The 26,158-nt window shown below is 36.3% G+C and overlaps 1 protein-coding gene across 1 annotated transcript; it reads right to left on the minus strand.

Moving 5' to 3' along the window:
* Positions 1–21,337: 21,337 nt before the first annotated feature.
* On the minus strand, positions 21,338–23,432 carry LOC107864646 (acyl-lipid (9-3)-desaturase). Its single transcript, XM_016711074.2, has one exon. The coding sequence runs from the start codon at positions 23,113–23,115 to the stop codon at positions 21,625–21,627; it is 1,491 nt and encodes a 496-aa protein (XP_016566560.1). The 5' UTR covers positions 23,116–23,432; the 3' UTR covers positions 21,338–21,624.
* Between the last annotated feature and the right edge of the window lie 2,726 nt (positions 23,433–26,158).

Here is a 26,158-nt window from a genome sequence, read left to right on the forward strand (position 1 = left end):
AGTTCATTTTACCGCAGCACTCTTTTTCAGTAACTTGAATATGGGCTCACAAGTGGTTGTGAGTTGACCAATAAACCTACGAATGTAGTTCAGTCTACCAAGCAAACTCATCACCTTCGTTCTATTCTTGGGCGGGGGCAAATCCTGAATGGCCTTGATTTTTGAGAGATCCAATTCAATTCCCCGATGGCTGACTACAAACCCCAACAGCTTTCCAGATGGAACTCCAAATACATATTTTGCCGGGTTGAGTTTGAGATTATACCTGCGAAGTCTTTCAAAGAACTTTCTTAAATCTTTAACATGGTCGGCCTGACTTTTTGACTTAATAATCACATCATCCACGTAGACCTCAATCTCCTTATGCATCATATCATGAAATATAGTGGTCATGGCTCTCATGTATGTTGCTCCAGCATTCTTTAAACCGAATGAAATCACTCGATAACAATAGTTTCCCCATGGTGTGATAAAAGATGTCTTCTCCACATCTTCATCATCCATAATGATCTGGTGATATCCGGCATAGCAATCCATAAAAGAGGCAACGTCGTATTTAGCACAGTTGTCTAACAAAATGTGGATGTTGGGCAGTGGAAAATCATATTTCAGACTTGCTCTGTTTAAATCACCGTAATCAACACACACTCAAATTTTGCCATCTTTCTTTGGTACGGGAACAACATTGGATAACCACATGGGATAACGATCCACTTGAATTACTTTGGCTTCAAGTTGTTTCATGATTTCCTCTTTAATTTTAATACTTACATCCATTTTAAACTTCCTCAACTTCTGTTTGATAGGAGGGAATGCGGGATCAGTTGACAATTTGTGAGCCATTAATTCAGTGCTTAAACCAGGCATATCATCATAAGACCATGCGAAAACATCCTTACAATCAATTAATGCTTGAATCATTCCATCTTTTAGTTATGGCAAAGCATCTACACTGATTTTAGTTTCCCTAACATCTTCTTGATCCCCTAGATTTATTGGCTTAGTCTCATTCAAATTAGGATTCGATTTGTCTTCAAACTGTTCCAACTCTTTGCTTATTTCTTCTAGTGCTTTTTCTTCATCATATTCCCCATCATTCTTCATTACATCTTGATTAGTTTGGATTTTAAGGTCAGGCTAAAAATTTCGCATGCATGTCATGTCATTAGAATCAGCATAAAGAGAACCGTGTAAGAAAAGAAAACAAAATATATTAGACACGAAACAAAAGAGACATTGTATTTCATTAAATAAAAAGATAGAAGGGTTTAAACACAGATGCCAACATAGCATAAACAAACTAAAATCCGAATTACAACCCTGAAATAACTCGAATAAATAGAAAGAAAAACAAAATAAACTATCAAAACTCCCTCCTGATGGGGAGAGGAGTGACTTCCCAATTATTGAGACGGACAGCTGGACCTATGAATTGCATGTCTGCCATACTGGTACCTTTCCCTGCTTCGACCATATCAACATCAATGAAAAGATTCTGACAGTCATCAACCAATTCAACTTCAAATTCCACATGTTTCGTGACACCGCTCTTAACAAATGATTCGCTGAGTAGTGGCATTGGGCGAGGGAGTGACCATGTTTCCTTTTTCCTTCCCTTGGCTTTCTTCAGATCTTTAGCTGTAGGCTCAAATCCCAGACCAAACGTGCCCACATTCTCACTCGGACATATAGGATGAACTATACCGTGCAAAGACGCTCCCAAACCCTTTCCTGGCTTAAATCCGTATTTCCAAAGTTTACTCACCATCATGATAGAAGCAAAAGACAATTGCGGTCCCGGTATAGTCTGCCATTCAAGGATACGATTCACTGGCACTGTATCAAAAATTTGATATACGAATGTCTCCTCTACGTTATTTACTTCAATAAGAGACAAGGGAGAATCTTCGTAGGCGGACAAATCTCCTTCACCGTTAATAACTACTTCTTTCCTGTCATGCTCAAACTTAATCATTTGGTGCAGCGTAGATGCAACCGCCTTGGCCTTGTGGATCCATGGCCTTCCCAACAACAGATTGTAAGAGGAATCTATATTCAATACTTGAAACTCTATGGCAAACTCAACTGGCCCTATGGTCAACATTAGTTCTATTTCGCCAATGAAATTTGATTTTGCACCATCGAAAGCCCTAACACATATATTGTTGGGCCTGATCCTGTCAGCACCAATATTCAACTTTTGCAAAGTAGAAATAGGGAAAATATTTGCACCTGAATCTCCATCAATCATAACATGAGTGACGTAGAAATCTTTACACTTCACTATAATGTAAAGGCCCCGGTTATGCCCAGTACCTTCAACAGGCAATTTATCGTCAGAAAAGCTGATCCGATTAACCTCAAAGATTTTTCCAACCATTTTCTCAAGTTGGTTGATTGTAATATCCCTTGGAACATATGCTTCATTTAATACCTTCAGTAAAACATCACGATGCTCCTTGGAGTTCAACAACAAGATAAAAGGGAAATTTGAGCAGGGGTTTTCTTCAACTGGTCTAATATTAAATACTCTGGCAATTTCATTTTTTTCAAAAATTCTTCGGTGATAGGCTTTTTGATAGATGACGGTCCGCTCACCGTTGGCTTAAACTTTCTTAAGTTTTCAGGCACGAAGCATCTTCCTGACCTAGTCAAACCCCCTACCTCATCTACATCTTCCACTACTTCTTTCCCATGATAGGTCATCATAATTCGCCCATAATTCCAGGGAATCCTTTTCGTATCAACTATCGGAGGTTGGGTCACCGATTTAAGGACAATAGGCGCTGCCAGTGCTCCTTTCACCGTCAAGATGGGCTAACTCAGAGCTCCCACCATTATCAACTTAGGTTTATCCTGACTTAAATCAATATACCTTCTGGCGCCCTGTACTGTGATCAGGGGTTTCTTTGTGCTTTCTTGGGCTTTATCTTCTCTTATTCCTTCCCGGTTCAATGACATTGCTTTCAAAGACTCCGCTACATTTACTGATTTCTCCTCAATGGTTTGTATCTTGACAATAGGCTTATGAACCCTCGAAGACTCTTTCCCGTTATATATCAATTCTAACATATTGGCTTCATCATGGGTTGGCAGCGGATTCTGGTTAATGTTTGGACACTCCGGGGCCTGGACCAGCATCTGATTTATGTCAATTAAATCTTGGACAACTCTATTTAAATTTCAGCATTTCTCGATATCATGGCCTGACATATCAGAACAGTATGCACACCTTAAAGAATAATCGAGATTCCTCGGCGGTGGATTTGAAAGCCTTCCTTGAATTAGGCTTAAAACCTTCAACTTTCTCAACCTATCAAACAAGCTAGCAGATGACTCCCTAAGAGGTGTGAATTGATTTTTGACCTCCTTCTCCTTCTTATACTCGGGCCTAGGCTGAAAACTGGGTCTGGAGGGGTTTTGGTAATTTGGTGGAGCGAATAGGTGATTTTGTGGAGCTTGCGCGCGCGCCACTGCGGGTAAGAAGGGGTTTGGGCATATAGTTGTGCACTATATACTGGGTACGGGGGTGGTGGAATGGAATATAAAGGGTTTTATGGAGGGTAGTAATGGTGGGGAGGAATATACGGAGCTTGGGCGTAGACTTAGGCTTGGAATTGGGGATAGGGGTGAGGTGATCTTTTAGGATAGGAATGGGTTCCAGCTATGACAGTCGCCACATCCTTTTTCTTCTTTCTACCTCCAAATGCGCCAGATCCACCTTGAATCGCTTGTGTGGTGGCTTTTAATGCGGTAAAACTCACTATTCGGCCGGTCTTAATTCCGTCCTCTATCATCTCTCCCATTTTGAGGACTTCCATAAAATATTTTCCCATTGTCGGAAGTAAATGCTGAAAATAAGTCTCATCCTGCGCCTGAATGAAAACTTCTACCAACTTACTTTCTTTCATTAGAGGCTTTACCCTGGCGGCCTGTTCACGCCACCTTATTGCGTATTCCCTAAAACCTTCAGTGCTCTTTTTCTTCATGTTGACCAAGGATTTTTCGTTCAAAATCAGGTCAATGTTGTACTAAAAATGTTGAACAAATTCAGAAGCCAAGTCATCCCAGTTGTTCCATTTATCGATATCTCGATCGATAAACCATTCCAAGGCCAGATCAGAGAGACTCTCGCCAAAGAAGGCCATGAGCAGTTCTTTCTTTCCTCCTGCAACCCTCAACTGGTTGCAATAACGTCTTAAGTGTTCCACGGGATCACCGTGTCCTGCATACTTTTCGAACTTAGGCATCTTAAAATCGAGGGGGAGGTTGATGTCTGGGAACATGTAAAGATCTTTATAGAAAACACTCCTATAATCTCCGATTCCTTACAAATTCCTTATTGCCTGTTCTAAACTTTTCAATTTTTGGGCTATGATATCTTGTTCCTCCATTGCGAAAGGCTTCTCGGTATCAAATGGAAATGCAGGCGGTTGAGTGTACCCATACGATTCATTCATTTGCAAAGTAGGATCTAGGGCATAATACTGACTATCTGAAACCTTCAGTCTGGCTCACTGGCAGACCTAGGAAGACTCATTGTGGGATACACAGCATATATGGGAGTTTCATGTGGTGGCGGGGCCACGAATACCGATGTGATCGGTGGTGGTGGCTAAGCAGCTGGTCTTGATTGGGGAGCTGCCAAGGGCACACCAGAACTGCCAGGATAATAATGTCGCGGAGTGAACCCTGGCGAGTGCTCAGGTTACTCAGTAGGAGCAGAAAAATTACGCCTGAAAAAGCGGTGGGCAATTAGAGATATTCCCAAGACCTTCAGGGAGCAGAGGAGGAGGCATTCCACTGGCCCATGCCCGGTGTAAATCTATCAATTGTTGCCTGAGCCTTACTATCTCATCATTGTGTTCAGAACTTTCTTCCCTGTGATCCTGATCCGGGTCAATGAGTGAATTTTCAATCTCCCTGCTAGCCATGGCAAGCTTTGCTTTGGATCTAGTGAAGTATGGGTGACTAGCCAGAGTGCTGCAAACCTACCACTGTTATCTGAAAGAACATGCTCATCAAAGACGGCATCCGTTAGGATTAGGGTACACAACAAACATGGGAATCACATTGGTAAAATTGTCCTTAATTCATGTTCATTTCTACCAGCTTTCGAGGGTAGCGAGGTCATTTTAACATCATCCTGATTTTTGTCTACACTTTTTTTTATCTACACTTATTATTATTATTATTATTACATTTTTTTCGTATCAATCTCTGCTCTTTTCTTTTCTCTCGTTATCTACCTTTATTTTATCATTCTTTATGGCTTTTGTTTTTCTTTAAAAGAGGAAAAATAATGAAAAACAACAAAACAAAATGATTAGATCGAACCTAAAAGTAGGTTGCCTATGTATCATGTTGTACATGAATCAGATCTTGTGGAGTTCGGGCAGCATGTGCATAAATATTTTTTATTTTTTTTTATTTTGCTAAAACGAAAATAAACAAACCAAGGAAAGATGTAGCATCATAACATTTTGAAGAAAGAAAACAACAAAACGTACAAAAGTTTGGGACCATTTTAAAACTAAACAACAAATACGAAACAACATTATAGATCCCCAAGACGACATAGGTGAAATTACTAATAAAGAGTCTAATACCAAAAACAACTTGACTTCGACTTAAAACATACACCACCCTACAATGACAGACACATAAAAGACTCAAACTGAATAAAGATAAGAAGTGCTCTCTCAGACTGGTGCTCTGCGTGATGATCTTGGCTGATATGGACCTGCCTCTGAAGTTCTCTTTCTCCCATTTAAACTTTGTAGCATATCCTGTAAAGACACCCTGATTCCGGGGAGGAAGCTTGGGGCCCGTATTCCTGCTTCATGAGGAGTGCACTTGGAAAGATTATTCTGACACCTTTCTACCGTCTTGAACAAATCTGCTGACTGAACTCTCAGTGTTTCCACTTTGGATGATACACTTTCATCCTGATGGTTGTCTACTATGCAGTCTTTCTGTATTCTCCTTCTAAGCTGCGCTGGTAAGAGTTGACTGATACCCCGAGGGATAGATTGAAGCCAAACCCCATATCCCTGAGTATACCCCGGATTATCCGAACTTTCTTTGAGTGTGTCTACACCTAGCTTTGTCGCATGCTTCCAAAACTGCTCGTACTTGCTCTCACCTAAGGCTTGGTCCTTGAAGTACTCAACATCCTTCAGAAGATCCACTGCTGGTGGCACGTCCTGCAGCCTACCCAACTGGCGCATTACCCTAGAAGGACTGCATGGTCTAGTGCAATTGAGCCCTAACATAACTAAAGGGAGTTGCGTCGGACAACCCAACAATACTATCTTTGGGCGAAGCCACAGATAAGTCCACAAAATGTTATCACTGGTTCTTGATCAAGAAATTCAATCCAAGCGTCGACTCCCACGGGTAACGAGAATTTATCCAAACACAACCTGGAGTCCATGGCTTTCACTCGATTGGGAATACAACGATCTAACACGTCTGGTCTAACTAAAGAAGGCACATACAAATGCTCCATCATCCATAACTGCAATATCAGGTTACTGCCCTAAAAAAATCTCCTTCCCCCCTTCACTTCGGTTAAAGCCTTATATATTTCTGTTAAGATCATGGGTATGAGAGTGAACCTGCCCTTTTGATTAATGCCCTTGTCGTTTTGATCCTTATGAAATAGGGCCATCGCCACAGATTGCAAATGGGTATTAATACGTCTTTCTTCTAGTGGAAACACTAAAGTACCTAACAAAGCGAGGGTGAAGACTTCAAGACGCTTGCTCTCCCACTTCTCCTTAGTCACATGAAATTCATCCCAAAAGCAATCAAAACCTTTTGAGGGCCCGAATCTAGCGAACAAAAAATCTAAGGAAATCCATGAATCACTTAAACAACCCAAACGGATACCCTTACTTTTTAAACCACAAGACTGTAAAAATCTCATGCCAGTATGATTTCGTGCTCGAATTATATCCTTCTCGATATAGGTCAAGTGCAACAAACCGGATGTTTCTGCCAAAGTAGGAGTCATTTCACATTCTCCAAACCTGAACACCAAACTACTTGGATCCCAAAAGGTCAACAAAGCCTCTATTAAATCTGGACGAGGGGTAACATGCAAAAGTTCCGTCAGATCACCTAATATTTTAATCAGTTTCTGCTGATCAACATAGTTAAACATTTCCCACCATTTGATTAACTTTTTGGGCACCTTGACAACTATTAGAACTCTAGACTTGGTGGAAAAATCCATCCTGTAATAACAAACAAGACGTTATCTCAAAATTCGACAGGAGTAGAAGATTCCCAACCCTTGGGATTTTTGACGCAAACATATGTCGATGGGACAGACCACATTCATGACTCCAATTTTCCAAACAGAAGTACTGAGCGAAATCAGTCTACTTGGCAAACAACTCTAGATTACGGGGTGAGAGACCTAGGCTAATACTAAGACAAATCCCAACACAAAAATGTACCGGACCCACGGAGGGTTGCCTACGTATTCCAACCCAAGGGAAGGGAATCAGGTATGCGTTGTTCATCCAGATTGAACAATTAACAATTAACTAGTACATTGACCCTAACTTAAGAGACACTACCGAACGAAAAAAAAAACTTTGGATTTTCAGCTAGACACTTTAACTAAGACTGACACCACCAATTATGAAGAAAAAAAAAATCTTTTTGGTATTTTTGTTTTTGACAAATAAGTAGAAGAGGCAAACAAAACTTTTCTTTTTTTCTTTTTGAATTTACGGTACTTTGAGAAGACAAATGCAAAACGTAAAAAAAAATCTTCTTGAGTTTTTGGATTGTGAAGAACCAAAGCCATAAAGAATTCTAAAATAAACTACGACATTCCTCTTTTTTCATTCTTTTCGACTCACTTTTTGTATTTTTCTTTTTCGTTTTTGCCTACGCACCTCACTTTTTCATTTTCTTTCCTTGTTTTTTTTTTCATTACCCACACACTTTACTTCTAACACATGCTTTTCCCAAATCAGTCCGTCAAATGACCATGTTATCCTTAAAAATACAACACTTAGGACGTAGGGATGCTTTAGAGGTGAGTTTCCTACAAAGGACCAAGTGGGCCCCATTAGGTCTCAATATGATGAACATAAGCATGATCTAAAGGTTGACTTACGTTGTGGTTCACTAACAAGGCTGTTCGGGGGAGCGTATGGTCGATAGTGGTTGCTTTGCTTTCCACCTACTCCATAACACCGATGGCTCCCCCCTAAAATAAGGGTGACTCAACTAGAGGTTGTGTACAACACGTGTACTACGGACTTGTTGCAGAAAGAAGGCCGGGGGGTGGACTCATGATGAAAGATATAAAGCGGTAACACATAGGATAAATACTATAAACAAAGAGCACGAAAAATGCACAAAAGTGAAAACAATAACACAAACAAAATCACAAACAAGATTATACACTCGTAATGCCAAATAAAGTTGATACGACTCCAAAAATAGCTCGAACTCTGAAAACTTGTCATAACTCCCCAGCAGAGTCGCCAGATGCTGTCACACCCCTTTTACGTACTCCAAAAGATTTATATTTTAATGTTCGAAAAGGGTTTTATTATTAAAGTGACAAAAGATGAAAATTTGTTTTGGAAAAGGATTATTTATATTTTTTACTCAGAGTCTCCACTTGGCATAATCTGGTGTGCCAAGACACCATTGGAAAAATCCTTTTCAAAAACCATTCGACTCTTTAAACTAGTTTGCGAACAGAGACTCCGGCTAAGGAATTCTGTTGACCGAGGGGAAGGTGTTAGGCATCCCTCGATCCTGTGGTTCAACCACAGTCGCTTGGTAGAGTGTATCGACTATTTTGGCATTACGAAATGTATAAACCACACAAAAGCACGCAAAATAATCAAACAATAAACAAAACAAAACAATCCAAAAATGTAAAGTCCAGTCCAATTATACAGTCCAAAAATAAATAATGTGGAAATATAAATCTATTCTATCCTAGACTAATCCTATACTACGCTCTACCGCTTCACCCGACGTCTCGGGTCTTCACCACGAACATCTTCCAAGTACAAGGTACTTCGGGGCATTCCCCGGATAAATCAATACAAATCATTCGGGGCATTCCCCGGCCAAATGAGTACAATTTAAACTTTTCATGCAATAAAGTAGAAAGTACCATTCAGGCACATATTCAAACACTCCAACAAATTGTTATTCCTAAATTTGCCTACCCGGCCTAAGTTTGCCTACGCTTTTGCCGGTCTTATCATGTTACTACTGCATTTCAAGCATATTTATATTTAAACAAAAAGTCTTTAATCAATCCAAATTCACCATTTTATCAAATTCTCAATTCCACCCCAATTTTCATTTTTATACTAAATTTTAACAATTCACCATTTCTATTTCAACGACCCAACAATCACTTTTCAACGAAATTAAACAGCGAGTCAATATCAAAATAACAACTTATCACCAATCAAGACAATATGCATCATCACCAAAAAGTATCAAACAACACCCGAAGCTTAATCCAAACACCGAAGCATAGTAAACAATAAAATAGAAGAGGAAAAGAGTATAATCGGACCTTTCGATAGAACGTTCTTGTAGGATAATAAAGAAACCCGGGACAGGAATCCCCGAATGGAAACCTCCACAGTAGCACAATCCACTCAGTATCAAGAATGTACTACCCGAACGGCGTGAGAATAGATGAACCCAAAATCCCGATCAATACGACAGAAGATCTAAAACTGACGTAGCTTGAGCTCCGGTGAGCTCAGATGAGACAGAAAAAGACAGACAAAAAATTCCAGCGATCCTCACTATTTCTCAGACGGGTTTGCTTCGAAATCAGTGGGGACGAAGAAGATTCAGGAACTTTAAACTCAAGTCGATTACAAGACTACCTGCAGACCAAATTCGACGAAAAAGTTTGCCGAAAAAGTAGTCGAGACACTGGATTTACACCGTTATTCCCTTTCTCGTTCACCTCCTCTCTCAATTTCACTCTCTCAGCATCGATTCGCTGTCACATCTCTCTGATTTCATCTCTCTCTTTCTTAATTTCTCACCCAAATTTCTTTTTCCATTCACCTTCTCTCTCGATTTCACTTTCTCTATCCTTTTTTTTCTGCTTGTGCGTCTGATTTAGGGTGTGTAGGTGTGATAGGGGTGTATGTTCTTGGTATTATGTGTGTAATTTATGCCTCTCTCCCGATCTGTATGCGTATGGTGTATATGGCGTGAATGATGGTGAAGAAGAAATGAAAAGAAAAAGCCCCACCCTTTGTGTTCCTTTTGTGTATCAGAATTCAACCCATCGTGAGAATGATTGGAATTTTAGAGTGTATTCTGTGAGTGAGGTTAAGAAGATGATGCTCAGTGCTCTGTTCTTTTCTTTTTGTTACTGATCGTGCCAAATTCCATGATTGTGAGAGTATGTGTGTGTTTTTTATTGTGAGGGTCACGTGGGGTAGGGGGTAGTGGTGAGGTTTTGTTTTTTTTATTGGGTAGGTTGTTAGAATATTAGGATAAAACAAAATTAGTTAGGGATTTGTTATTTCATCATTTTGTGAAGGGATTATCACGCAGGTGAGGGTACACGGTAGGATAAGGTAAACAATAGGTAAAAACGATATCGGGAAGGGATGAAATTAGGTGTCTACACTATTAGACCTCCACTCTTTGATGGTTCTTACTTTATTTGGTGAAAATCTAGGATGAAAACGTTCATTTAAGGGAAAGACTACGAGTTATGGGACAGGATCACTGATGGTCCTACTATTCCAATGAAGTTAGAAGATGGTGAACAGGTCAGGAAGGTAAGAAGTGAGTTTACCACTGATGACTTAGTGTCATTAAATAAAAATGCTAAGGCTAAGAACATCTTAGTATGTGGACTAGGATCGGCTGAATACAACAGAGTGTCAAATTGTACCACTGCTAAGCAAATCTGGGATGCACTGGTCAATGCATATGAGGGTACCTCTCAGGTAAGAAAATTTAGGATTTCTCTTCTCTTTATTGAATACGAAGCTTTTAAGATGAAGGAGAATGAAACCTTGCATGAAATGATGACAAGGCTTACTGCCTTGACAAATGAGTTGACTTCTTTGGGAAAAGTCATCACTGTTGAAGAACAAGTTTAAAAGGTGTTGAGGGTGCTACCAAAATCAAAATGGAATGTTAAAGTGACTGCTATTAGGAAGGCAAATAAGGATCTCACAAGTATGACACTAGATGAACTAGTAGGGAATCTAAGAACTTATGAAATGAAAAGAGCTAGCAGCCCCTGAGGATACCTTAGCTCTGAAAGCATCTGACAGTGATGAAGAAATTGAACTTGATGAAAAATAAGTTGCCTTTATAGTAAAGAACTTCCACAAATTCTTCAAAAAGAAAAAGCAAACAGGTAGCAAGAAATGGTTCAATGACAATCCAAATGGATGCTACAAGTGTGATAAGACTGCTCATCAGATCATGGATTGTCCTGTCTGGAAAATAGAATGGAGAAAGGAAATGGCTGAAAAGGAATTGAAAGAAAAAACCAAAAAGAGGGAAGAATATTCAATGGTAGCAGCTTGGGGATCTGACTCAGATAATGATGAAGTTCATGAAACAGCACTCATGACTCTTGGAGATTCAGACTTGGGGGAAGAAGATGATGCTTCTGAGGTAAGTATACTTGAACTTAACGAAAAGTTGCATTTTTTTTCTAAAATAAAACCTATTTCCTTAATGAGTGCTCTAATTGATGATTTCCAAGAATTAACTTCTGATAAGGATGAATTATTCAACAATCTTGCGAGTCTCAAGTTTGATTCTATTGATCTAAAAACTTGTAAGAACACTATTGAAAAATAAAACTACATTCTTAAGGAACATGTTAGCAGACTAGATTCATCAAACTTGACCCTCAAATCTGAAAACTTGAAACTAACTCTTTCTAAAAAAAGAAAAAAAGGTCAAAAGTGAGGAACAAGAAAAAATTGAGTCAGAATTGACTAAGATTAAACATGAATACTTTTGTGAAAAAGAAAAGGTTACTCAATTGAGTCAAGAAGTTTCTAAATTGAAACTTGATCTTGAAAGAGCTAATAGATGGACACATTCTTCAAGAATTGTTCATAAGTTAGGTCAAATAACTTACAATAAAAAGGCTGGGTTGGGCTTTTATAAAAGTTCTAATGCTATTAAATGTAACGCCTTGAAATCGGGTCCCGAGACATCACACGGTGCTTAAGGTCACAAGTGACCCCAACCTAACTCTTTTACTGGCATAACTCATAAGCAACTGAATATAAATACAAATCCATACAAATCAGCAGAAATTAACTCTTTTCTGAATCTGATCGTTACAAAAATAGAATTTTACAGGATTACAATTCTGCCTTTACAACCAAAATTGAAACAAAATACATACACTTCTACTGACTGTCTATGAAGCCTCTACTAGTACTGACTGTAGGTAGCCGGGTCATGACTCCCGACTACCCCAACTCAATACGACTGAATAAAGAAAATACAACACTATAAACTCTGCATAACTAACCCAATCCCTTGAATCAAAAGGACTCATCACCTGCTGATTGGATACCACGAACTGACTGGATCTGAAGGTACAACTATACCTTGTACCTATATTTCGAGAAAATGTAGCCCACATACGAATATGTGGGTCAATACCATGGAAAAATACTGAGCATATGGGGGTGCAATGCATATATAAAATAATATCTTAATAGCATCACAATTTATAAAATTATGCATGCTGATATAGATGACTCACTTAGCTTGAATTAAATCATCAAAATCATGAGAGGATGAAATAAGTATAATAACACATGTGAGTCATCATATAATTTGTCAATCACTTTCAGTTCATCAAGAATATCAATTCTCATAATGTAAATATCATTTAAATCTTTCGAAAGAATAACTTTCACAATTCCACTTTCAAATCACTTCACCATTCACCATAGACACAAGGAAACACACACACACTGGGAGATCCTATAAATGACATAAACCATGTGAGCTACATGGAGTCCAACGTACAACCCACGTTGGGGAGATCCGTCCTATCCTTGCCATCGGAGTAGGACTTCCAGTATCAATTTAAAAACACTAGTGATCACTATATAAATAAGCCTCAGGCTCACATCCTATGGGGGCACGTAGTTCTAGGGAAGTAAGGTCACTTTATACCTCCCACTCGGTGCTAAAAATTACTCCCAGACTTATCTCAGAAATTTAAATCAGCCTCAGGCTCACATTAAAGAAAATCCATAATAAACACTTCAACAATTTTCATCGGGAGCCAATTTGCTACCCCTTTATCATAATCAATAAAAACGTGGATTTCTTTCACAGTCGAGTTCAAAATAACTCATTCACGACCAAAAGGTCAAATCATTCACAATATCTCAAATATTCAACATCAACGTGCTTATAACACACACTTTCTCAAAAAACACAATTTCCAATGGGGATTCACGACCCAAATATCAAAATCATGATAAATATCGTTCAAGATTCATGCTTTATATCACCACACATGTAAATTCATCTTTCAAAATCATAAACATCAAGATTTCATAATAATCATCATAAGATATAGGTTCATGCTTCAAATTCATAAAAATCAAATAAAAATCATGCCTTTGTAAAGAAAATTACTTTTGGGCACAAGAACGAAAGAGAGTTCTTGTTGAAAAACCTCACATACCTTGAATGATGAACTTTAGATCGATACTCATTTTTGAGATGTTAATTGTGCCTTTGAATGATGGTTCTTGGAGTTCTTGAACTAGGAACTTGGAATCTTGAATAAATTTGCAAAATTAATGGTGAACTTTGGAGGTTCTTGAAGTTCTTGAAATAGGAACTTGGAATCTTGAATAAATTTGCAGAATTAATGGTGAACTTTGGAGGTTCTTGAAGTTGGATGTAGGAGATTAGGGTTTTATTTTTGAGGGGATTTGATGAAATATAACATATAATGCTTCCAATAGGGTTTAATACAGGGTTTGGATGGATTTTGGGTGAGGAGGAATGACCAAAACGCCCCTAAAAATCAAATAATTCTCGAATCTGTCCTTTGGTGGACTGTTTTGATAGTATGAAGTAGATCAACCATAACGTTTTACTCCGATATGCAAATTGGATGAAACTAATTTCATTAGAAAGAGGACTCTCATATATTTTCGTTGATATATAGTATCTCACCCAGATCATTCTGTACGAGGAGTTATGATCGTTTGAAGTTGACCCAAAAATTCACTTTTGATAGGCTGAAGTAGATCGACCATAACTTTTTGTTCCGATAGACAAATTGGATGAAACCAATTTCATTGGAAAGAGGACTCGCAGAGATTTCCGTTGATATATAGTAGATCACCCAGATCATTATGTACAAGGATTTATGTTCATTTTAATTTGGAGCAAAAATACGCCAGGCCTCAGTACCTTTTTTCCTGCACGTTTTACTGTTCACAATTCGATCGGAATGGTCGTAGTTCGATCAGAATGGTTGTAACTCATCGCTCGAGTGTCCATTTTCGATGCTCTACATATCTTCGAAAATCTTATTCGATACTATACATAATGGTAGGTCAAAGTATTGGAAATACTACACAAAAAATTTATGGATCACTCTAAAGTGTAAAACTCGATACGTTTCTCACAAAATCTTTACGAAGAAAATTTTTCGGGGTATTACATTAAAGATATGTGTTATATTCATGGTGACCAGGGGCATCCAACCACTGAATGTCCAGTTGCAACAAAAAACAAATTAAGAAGCATAAGCCTAGAAAAAAAAATCTAATTCTATGTTAGCACAAGCTAACAAAAATGTCAAATCTAGTCAAAGAAACAGGTCATATAACCTGTTGCCTCGATGGGCTAGAAGGAAACTCATACATCCTTTTTCTCATAAGAAAGGACTCAAACTTGTCTGGGCGCCTAAAGTTAACCCTTAATTTGCTTTGCAGGTGATAGTGAAAGGAGACAAGCAAAATTTATACATGGATAAAGATTACTCAAGGGATAATACTGGAAGCAAATAAAGTTTCTTTCACTCACCACATTTAAAGGAGGAATGAATCTTTTGGAGATGACAAAAAAAGGATGACAGTAAAACTGATGAGCATGCACAGAAACATATTGTACCACCTGGTTCAACTGTTGTACAGACTAAGGGCATATTAATAGGGGGAACAACAAATCAAGAAATTAATGCATCAATAACACCAAAACAAGATGATGATAATTTTGTTGGTAATTCATAAGAACTGGTGTTGTCACAAGAATCTTGAGATATCTCATGGGAATCAATGGCTTGAGAGTATGGTATTCAAATGAAAGTAATTTCACTCTTAAGGGCTATAAAAATGTTGACTATATGGGTTAATTAAAGGACTAGAGAAGCACCAAAGACACTAAGTAGAGAGCATTTTAAAAGGAATAGGTTAGATTTGGGGATGATTAAAATTGCATGAACTCCCCTCAATGATTGACTAGAATAACCATTTTTTTAAGTCTTATTAGCTAAAATGTTATTCGATTCAGTCTTGCTCATTTAGTTGTGTGTCCCAATTCCAGATTTTTGACTCTTCTAACCTAATTTTGTATTAGATTGTGCAGAAAATAGGTACAAGCAAGTAATTGTGACCACAAAGCTCTTCTTATCAAGTATTCTCTACACTGACATAAGCATAGGTTGTCTAAGTTGAAACAGTTAAGCACACCTTTTCCATTCCTCACACTTCATCCTCCCCTTGTCCTATGATGCTGACGAATTAGTTGACCAAGTTTTCTTTGACTCTCTCCAAATGATTTTGCACAAATGAGTTAATCCTATAGTAGAAATTCCTTCTTCTCTCTCAACTAAAATATCAGTTTTGTACCATGGATTTGCCAAGCTTGATCATTAATTACATGCAGCATATATTTTTGAAGAATAAAAAGGGACATGCTCTCTCTTTTGGTTCCTAATTGGCTCAGATCTTTTAGGATTTCTCTGTCTAAGTTTAGGTTTGACTTTTCAAACAACAATTGATGTTTTTGAATAGATGAATCATGCTGCTCTACCTGGTTCAATAAGGAGGGCTAAAACTCATTGCAAAAAAAAAAGATAAGAAAAATAATTTAGCTGAGATTACTTCTGAACTAGAAGCTGCATCTAACAGTCATGAAGTGGAATAAGTGGTCCTTCAGGCTAGGATTATGACTTTGAAGCTTGACCTTGATTGAGAAAGGGATAAAAATATTAAAGTCATTCGTCAATTGACACAATTGATAACACCTATTCCACCTTCCTCATCAGCTCTTCACTATTCGTATCCTTAGTCATATCTCACTTTTATACCAATTTTTTTTTTATTAATGCTTAGTTGTTTTGATTTGTTCGGTACTAGCTTAGGTTAAATTTGGAACATGCTCTAGCAGTTAAATAGAATGGTTATCTTTGCTAAATTGACTCATATTTTTGCTCTCTTTAATACATTACTATGTTGGCTAAAGTCTTTGTCTGATTTTTTTGGTGATAGCCCCATTGACCATGAATAGAAAAAAAATCACTTTGGCTAGTATATTATTGCATTTAAATGGTTTTTGATGATTCTAAAAGGGGGAATATAAGAGGGTTGTGCAATATTTATAACCCATTGACTAACTTGTTTCATTCTAGTGTTTTATACTTTAGTGCCTACAAGTGAAGATATTTGAATGCACAAAGTCAAGAGGTTTTTCATCATCAAAAACAAGGAATTTGTTGGAACCTTGAAATTTTGATGAATGACAATATGAATGAAACAAGTTGATATACGTGTTCCACTGATCCGACAAGTTCAAGAGTGTAGTCTACGGTATAAATAATAAAAATCAGAAAGAGTTAATTCAGTGTAACTGAAAGCTTCAACTTACTGATCACGTGGGGAATAGAACAAGTTGAATTTGATTCAAACAATTGATGATAAGGGAAAGAAAGTTGAGTTGAAAAAGGAGTCCTATGTGAAGAAAGAGTTTCATTTCTGAGCATATCCTTAAGAGACCTATGTGTAGAAGGAGAAAGATTATGAAAATTGAAGAAGTCTATGCAAAATGTACAATTTGAAGGACTCTTTGGAGAGTTGGAGTTTGACTATAACACTAAGGAGACAGGAGTTGAAATTGAAGAAGGAGTCTCACTTGAAGTAAAACTCTATGCAATGAGAGTTATGATTGAAGGAGGGTTTAAAATAAAGAATGACTTTTTGAAGAGTTGTGCTTAAATAGAAGATGCATAAGTCAGAATAAACTACGCAACTTAAAAAACAGAAAAGAACAATCGATAGATTGACTTCACGAAGTGCCACTCAATCACTGAATAAATACAGTGAAGAACCTGGTCTTAAGTATAGAATCTAACTAAGAGTTTTAGCATTGATTTTTAGAGTTGTTCATTGTGTTTGAAATATTGATGTAATATTATTTTCAGTGTATTAACTGAACTAGGAGCTACTCTTCGAGTTGGGAAAAAATCAGCGACTTTGGAAACACATACTTGGGAGGTGTGTATGTAGTTAGGAATTAGAGTTTATAATTCCTAGTCATTGAGTTAAAGGAATTAGAGTTTATAATTCCTATTTATTGGTTCCAAGAGTTTTATAATCAGTCGTTGTTGAGGCTTAGAGTTATTTAGTGAAGTTGGGGTTAAATCCCGTAGAGGTGCAGGTCGTGTTTTTTTATACCTTTTTGAGTCGGGTGTTTTCCACGTAAAAATCATTGTGTTCTTTACTTCCTGTTTTACTGCTTCCTTGAAATACGTTAGGCAACCCGTTTCATCAATAGGAAACTCTTACATTAAAGTCACTGATCAGTAGGGCACGTACTCTAACAATCAATAATAGTACCTAATCATCATTGTTATTGAAAAATGGTTTACTCTTTCTGAAAATGTTATTGGCACAAAAAAGTTCGAGTTGTTCTTGTTTTAGAGTTTTAATTAAATATATCTAGCTCTTTTTTGAGGTATAAATTGATGGTTTTTTCAGTGATTATTGATTCGCGTTCAGTCTGTCATGAGCCATGACTAGCACCTAAGAGCTACTAACCATTAGACAAATAGATGTCGTTCGCCATCATAAAGGGTTCTCACATTAAGAAATGAAATCACAACTTAAATAGAAGTCACATACCTTATACCAGTATAAATTATAATGTACGATACAAATTAAAGTCTAAAACCCAATAATAAATTACGAAATATAGCGAAGGAGCATCTAATATAAATCTATGTATAATAATTTGGGGATTAATCCCAATAACAGAATGTGAAGAAAGGAAACCCAAAGTTTACTTCCATGAACATATGCGGTTATCTTACCTCAACAATAGTTCAAGAATTACATGAACAAGTTCAAGTGTCGCATGCTAGTGCTAGTGAAAGCATCTTTATTTCGCAGTAAATGATGAGCCACAAGGACCCTGTAAGATCAGAACCCGCCCCTATCATACCTCTTGGGGAAACTCTATAAAGTATCTTGCATGAGATAGTAATATGCCACACAAGCAAAAAGTAAATAATATAAGCTATATTTTAGCTCAACAACATTCAATCAAGGCCCCGATCTAAAACGCATATACAATAGGCCATTGTTGCAGCTAGGGGTGTACATAAGTCGGGTTGGTTTGATTTTTATTAAAAAATATCCCAAACCAATCATGAAGGTTTATTAAAACTATAAACCAATTCAAACAAACATAAAATTGGTTTTTTCGGTTTAGGTTTTAGTCGCTTTTTTCGGATTTTTTTAGTTTTTTTTTTTACTTTTCTAATAATATTTAGTTTTTACAGTTATATTGTGATTGAAGACTAGATCAAATATATTTTCATTCATGTGCTAATGAAAAACCATAATTATGAAAAAATGAGGAGCGAAAAACTCTCTTGAAACTAAAAAGTGAGATGAAGAGTCAAAAGTTTAGGTTTTAAGTTTATATTGGGTTTTGGATCATTTAATTAACAATTAATGGAAAAATATTACAAATTAAAGGCCCAAATTTAAATATATATCTACATCTACTTTCAAATTATTGAAAATTACTAAAACTAGTTGAAAAAGTATTTAAAAAGTAGATTATAATTAATATTTTATGTATAAAAAGTTTGAATATTATATCTATACTATATTAAAAGTGTGAAGGGCCTTAAAAATGACGTTTGAACTTTTTTTTCCTTCATTAGAAGCCTCTGCAATAGATAAAAATGTTTTTTTTACTATTTTCCTCAATTTATTATTTAATTAGTTTAAAGATTCCTAAAATATATGAAAAGAATTTAATAACTCCTAAAATATATAGAAAGAATCCTGATAAACTAAAAACTTCTAGTACTTCATAATTTAAAATTATAAAGAATAATAAGTAGAATATTAAGAATAAAATTGTAGGACAAGTCAAAGTTAAAAAAGGAAGAAATCGTTGTGCACGAAAAAAAAAAGGAGGCGGAAAAATTTATATTTAATTATATGATTTGTAAAAGAAAAACTTTATAAATAGAATAAATTTAATTTATTGTTCCTACGCATGAGTTTTAGGATTTAATAACATATGTTTGTTGATTTTGATTATTTAATCTAGGTAATATTTAGTACTTCTAAAAATAGAATTTTGCCTTATATAAAAAATATTCTTTATAATTCTATTTAAGTAATATTTTGGATCAAAATTTATACGAAATAAGTTCTTATATTGTACTTTTGATTTTTATTTTAGTTTTGATTCACGTGTTTTCTTACTGTCATTATCATCATCCCTTTTGCCTTTATTTATTTCTTTTAAATCATACCTTTAAAGATTATATATGAAGAATAATAATCAACAATTGACATTGATTCTCTCTTTTGATAATTTCTTGTGTTTCATTTTTAGTTGAAAGTTTCTGATCGAAAAATTGGATAAGTATATTGCCGCTGAATGAAGTTCTCAAAAATCAAAGGTTTATTGCTCTTTTTTTCTTTTACTTTCTTTGCGTAATCGTGACATAATTTTGATTATCGTGACATAAAAAGGGCTCCAATCCCATTTTTCTTTAAAAAAAACATATCAAGGTCACGAGTTAGGATAGGAGGTTAAATTCTTTTTTATTTATGAGTCGTATTTTTTCTAATATCGTAACTTTTATGTATAATTCAACCACTATAGAAATCCATATAATTGGTAAGTGAGACATATTAATTGTTATTTTTATTAAAGAAAATCGTAATACTAATTTATGAGAATAACATAAAAAAGGCGGCTATAAAATTTCAAAGAACAAAACAAAATCAAAGCAAAAAAATTATTTGTAGTATAGTCATTTTCACCAATATCACATTATGCATAGTACCTTCCTCTATCGAAGGTTGGGTTTGATTGAGTTGATTTTAGTTTATATGTAAATGTCTTGGTTTCTTGTAATCACATGTGGATATTTGATCTTCATAATCTAAAGTTAAAGATTTGATGATATGGAGCCACATACAAATGTAGATGTAGGAATTCGACTAAATATAATTCAAATATCTACTTAAAAAATCTGACTATATAGATTTGAGATATGAACACGAAAATTCGTATGATATTTATGTAAGGAAGAGGATCCGAACGCTTATATATAAAAGGTCGCTATTCAGCATTCTTCATCACAAATTTTTAAGTTATTATTCTCTCAATTATTTTTGCCTTCGACAATATTGCATTTTTTTCTCTAGGAATATTTCTTTTATCATCTTTTGTGCATATAATTGATAAGGTATTAATTTTATTGTTGTGTCCAATTTTAGTTTTTTTTTTTTTGGCATAAGATTTGTAAGCAAACAATGTTATTATAATTAGATATCTTTGTAAAAATTTATAATCCACTCTATTTGAGTAAATTACTATTTAACTTTTTATAATAAAGTTATATATAAATATCTATATAAGCTTTCGCAATAGACAAAATTGTCTAATTTTAAATAATCAAAGGTTACACGTGCGAGACACGTGTGGTTAAACTAATATATATATATTGTCGCTTTGATTCGAGTTCGGTTTGACTTTTTTTGGCTAACACCAAATCAAACCAAGAATGGTCGGGTTTTTTTTCTAACGCCAAACCAATCAAACCAAACCATAAGTCGGTTTGATTTGGTTCGTCGGTTCGATTTGATTCGTCAGTTCGATATGACTTGACGATTTGGTATGTACACCCCTAGGTTGCAGCCACTAGCTAGACCAAATACACGTGCCTTCACAATCAAGACATGCTAAACTAAAATAAGCCCTCAGCAAGACCAAACAACATGCATGATACTAGTATCAACTCATACCATCACGCAACATATAAGACAATTAGTGCCATTAAACAACATTAATAGTCGTAACATATCATGTATCTCAATACATATAGCTGAATTTATTTATTTTACATAGCACAAATACAATCAATTAAGCCTTAACACTTAACAGAATGACTTAGTACAATTGTTCTCTCTAGATATTACAATGATATGCATTCCCAGAAAAAAGAAGATGAAGATTGTCGTTGCTAGAATTGATCAATACTAGGCATAGATAATAAAAGCGAAAGTACTTTTCTCCAATCCATGGATTTCCTTGAGCTCCTGAATCTCAACCGTGAGTGTTGACGGCTTCCCAAACTAGATTCTTTGGAACAGGCTTAGTTAAATCCCGAGCCTGAAAAGCTGCAGCTCTGAGGGTGCTGATGGTCAAAGCATTAGCCTTGAAGAAGGAGGCACAATTGTAAGTTAAGCCATGCTTTATACAAAGGTCTTTCACAAAGGGAGAAACTTTCCGCAGTTGGGATCTTGGTAATTTAGGAAACAAATGATGCTCAATCTGAAACTGCAATCCACCATGAAACCAATCCATCCAACTAGGGCATGATATGTTAAGAGAACCATTAGTTTGCTTTTCAAACCAATCATTTCCTTTAGGTGGGGCAACGTAAATCTCAGACGAGAAATGGTTCAAACAGAATTGAACATGCTGAATTCCAGTCACTGTGAAACTAGCAATAACAAACAAAATTCTTTCACCCCAATTTGGCAAGCAAGAAACAAGCAACGGATACCAAATCCAGAATGAAATCACCCCCAAAATCTCCTCAACTCTATGGGGCACAGTTTTGTTGGATAACAACAATATGAATGACTGAGCAAACAAATTGATTCTAGCAAAACACATAACAGGATAAAATGTCCAGTGTTGATTACTAACCAAGAATCTAGTAAAAGAATCGAAAGTCATCTTCCTATCATAAAAATGAGAAGTTAGTGAACTGAAAAACTTGGAAGATACCACAAAGAATGGCATGTGCTGAAGATCAGGATCATATTCAAGACTGTTGCAGGCAATGTGGTGAGCATTGTGAGTCCATTTCCACCAAGCAATGCTGATTCCAGCAAGACAATTCCCAGTAAGGACTTGAGCAAATCTGTTGAGCCCACGGGTTCTCATTACCTGATAATGCCCTGAATCATGACCAATCCACCCACTCTGAATCCAAAGACACCCCAACAATCCACCACTTATCAAATGTGCCAACACACTTTGACAACACAAGATTCCATAAATACTTGTAGCAAACAACATTGCCACTAAGCACATGGTGAATAAACAAACATGGCCTTTCTTTTCGAACAACCCCATTTTAGTGAACTCAGATACAAGCCTTCTATAATCCTTAGACACCTCAGAAGCAGAATAATCCTTGAGGTAAAACCCATTAAAGAACTTGTCAAGATACTTCCAAGCAGTAGCAGGATGGAATGCAACAAAGGCATCAGTGACATCCTGACCAGCAAGGTTCAACAATGGGAAATCACCACCAGGATGTTCCTTCACCCAATCTGATACATCATACACCTTACCCTCAATGGATATCCACAGATCCCCTGGTTGGTTGTGATTCTTGAGTTCCTTACTGCTAATGTACTTCCTTGAAGCTTCCATAACAAAAGATGCAACAAAAAAAGAGATCTGCGAATGACCCTTGAGATTCAAAATTTGTAAGACCACAAGAAAAAAGTTGTAATCTTGAATTAAGATTTTGATATCTCTACCCTTTTTGTTTTTATGCCACAAAACACATTGTGGCATATGCAGGGAGGCGCCACAGAACAAATATCTTTTTCCCAATAAATGGGGATGTGTTTCAGAAAATTAGTATGTGGTGAACTATTTAAGGAGCTGTTCAAAAGAATTACTAAGCCCGCTCACATTGTCTGTATTGAATAGGTACACAACAACATATCCGGTGTGTTACCACACAAAGTGTAGGTAAGAAAGAGATTTTAATGGAAATTTCTGGCCTGTCTCATCCAAAGATATTTTGTTTGGGGGAGTGTATTTTAGTGAGTGAAGTGATCAAGCGAGGGGGGAGGAACGTGCTGATTCTTGGAACATTGTGATAGTGTCAATGGGCCTTGGTGGGGTGAAATATAATTTGATATGTATGTTAATAACATATACAGAGTCATGATATTTAACTGTGTAAAACTAGTATGTCATGCTTGGTAAATTAAAACAAGTATGATTCTGTTTCAACCATCTCAACATATCATGCTAAAATTATAGAGAAAATTATCCCTTGTTATAATAAGATCTAGTTGATATCTATTAGGATTTGAAGTATTGACTTTTAGTCAGAAACTAGGAGTATTTTTCTCTATAAATAAGGGGGTTTTGTTCATTGTATTCTCAATTATATGATCTCTTATCCCTCATTAAGAGAAGAAATAAGAATTGTTCTCTATTCTCTCTATTCTTCTTCTTTATTCTTTAGTTATTTTATAACACGTTATCAGTACGAGACTCTGCCAAACAAGGTAAGATTATAAATATGAAGGATTTCAAGGTTAGTAATTCTTTATGCTATCTTTGTTTTGCTACTACTAATATAATTATTATTAGATTTGAGGAAAAATAATTGGTTTGGAACCATTTATATTTTAAATTTATTCCTCAAGAACAATATTATCAAAAAAAGATGATAATATATTGGGTTCAAGTCCCATCGATTCATGCCTAAGACGTCTTTATATGGATAAGATGTTGAGTTTGAATCTCAATACACCATATTGAGGATATTATGATGGCTAAGGCAAAATAATGAGTGTTTAATAAAAGGTCATGAAACATATCCCATTAATATACTCTATTTCATGAAGTGAATATGGTAGCATAAATCTGAAAGTTGAAAACTTGCTTCATTGTTGAAAGAAGACAAGTGATTGAATGCACGAATATATGTGTGGAGAGACAATATGATAATAATCATCAAAAGTGATAGTATTTTCACACGCTTATTATGATTATAAGATATGCTAGAGAAAAATTCTCTACATCATTGTAGACACCTAATTTTGTCCCTCCCTGATAGCATTTTTACCATTTTACCTCCGTATTACTACGTGTCCTCATCCGTGTAATTATATCCCACAAAAATACAAAAATAACAACCCTTAACAAAATCTCTAACAAATTAAATCCCTAACCTTATCATAACAAATCTTATCCTAACCAACTCACCCTACCCCACCTACCCTATACCCTACCCCCACTACCCCATCCACGTGACCCCGTCACATTTCTTCTTCACAAAGGAAAATGGGAACAAGATATACACAACATCATATACCAAGGATGGCCATCATCATCATTGAAAAAAAAAAAGAACAAAAGGAGTATCATCTTCTTCCTTTTTCCAGGGAAGACCCCCCGAAAAACACCATTTTTCTTCTTAAAAATATACGACCACACCATTTGCACACACTCGGGGATCTGGTCACTGCCATACACAAACAATCATATACACCTCATGCCATTACACAGAATATTGAGGTTCTCCATTTTCAATGGGAGGAGCTGACACAGGAAACAACACACAATAATACGTATGCTCCATATTTTTCCCAGAGAGAGGAGAAGAAGACAATTAGTAGACAAAGAAATCCTCTCCCATTCTTGAACAACAACAACACAGCAACACAAAAATCCACCTTCTGCACTGACCCTTAAAAAGATTCCACACACCAATCCTCCATTGTTTTCAATTTTCACTCTATACACATACTGAGAGATTAGAGTGAGAGATGAAGGGAGATCCATGAGAGAGTGAGAAATGTGAGAGAAAAACAATAAAGATCTGAGTTTGAGTGGGAGAGAGGAGAGAAAATCGTGAGAGAGAGTGTGCAAAACATGGGAGTTGAAAAAGAGGAGATTGGGGGTAATAGTTCCGGCAAGCTCACTCCGGAAACTCGTCGGTAAATCACCAAAAACCCGACCCCATCCCTTTTCTGGTGACCGCCCAATGAAAATCCATTGAAAACTACTGGGAAACCACCAAACTGACTCAACCAGTCCCGATTTCAGCGAGATCTGTCGGAAAAGAAATAGAGCAACAACGGGGACTGCGGGTTTGAGTATGGGTATCTCGTTATTTCTCAATTTCGATTTGGGCTATCAAAAGTAGAACAAAAAAGGCACATCGAGATTGGTTTTTTCGTTGTTGAGGTTTGGCTCGAGGCTTTGAATGCGGTCCTATTCGGAAGGATTATCTCCCATTGAAATAAAATTGAGGTCCAATTCTTCTACTCTATTTTTTTCTATTTTTATTTTAATGTGATGTTCATGTTATGATTTGCGTGATTCATGTGGTTGATGCGTTTGATAAGGTGGTTAAATAATTTTATTTTTCGTGATTTGTTATTGACTTTGTATGAAATTTGATTAATCATGTGGGTGGAAAGGAATTTTTGGAGGTGGAATTAAAAAGTGATCAAAATGAATATTGATTATTTTGATTCGTTGATAATTTTTAAATTCGGAATAAGTATTGATGTCGTTAAACGCAATAGTATCACGACAGGTTGAAATTTGGTAGGCAAATGGTAAGTCGGGTAAGCAAATCTAGGAATTGTGAATTGTTGGATGACTTGAAACGATTGTTGAATGATTTGGTTTTCTAGCACTGAAAAAATGTATTCATTTAACCGGGGAATACCCCGAGACTCATTGTATTTATTCACCGCGGAATGCCCCGACATATTATGTTGGCATGTTGGCGGAGTATGTTTGTGATCAAGATCCTAGGCATCGGGTAAAGCACGGGAGCGTAGTTCAGGATTAGTGTAGTTTAGAA

This window comes from Capsicum annuum, chromosome 3 (genome assembly GCF_002878395.1).
Source record: "Capsicum annuum cultivar UCD-10X-F1 chromosome 3, UCD10Xv1.1, whole genome shotgun sequence".
Taxonomy (NCBI): domain Eukaryota; kingdom Viridiplantae; phylum Streptophyta; class Magnoliopsida; order Solanales; family Solanaceae; genus Capsicum; species Capsicum annuum.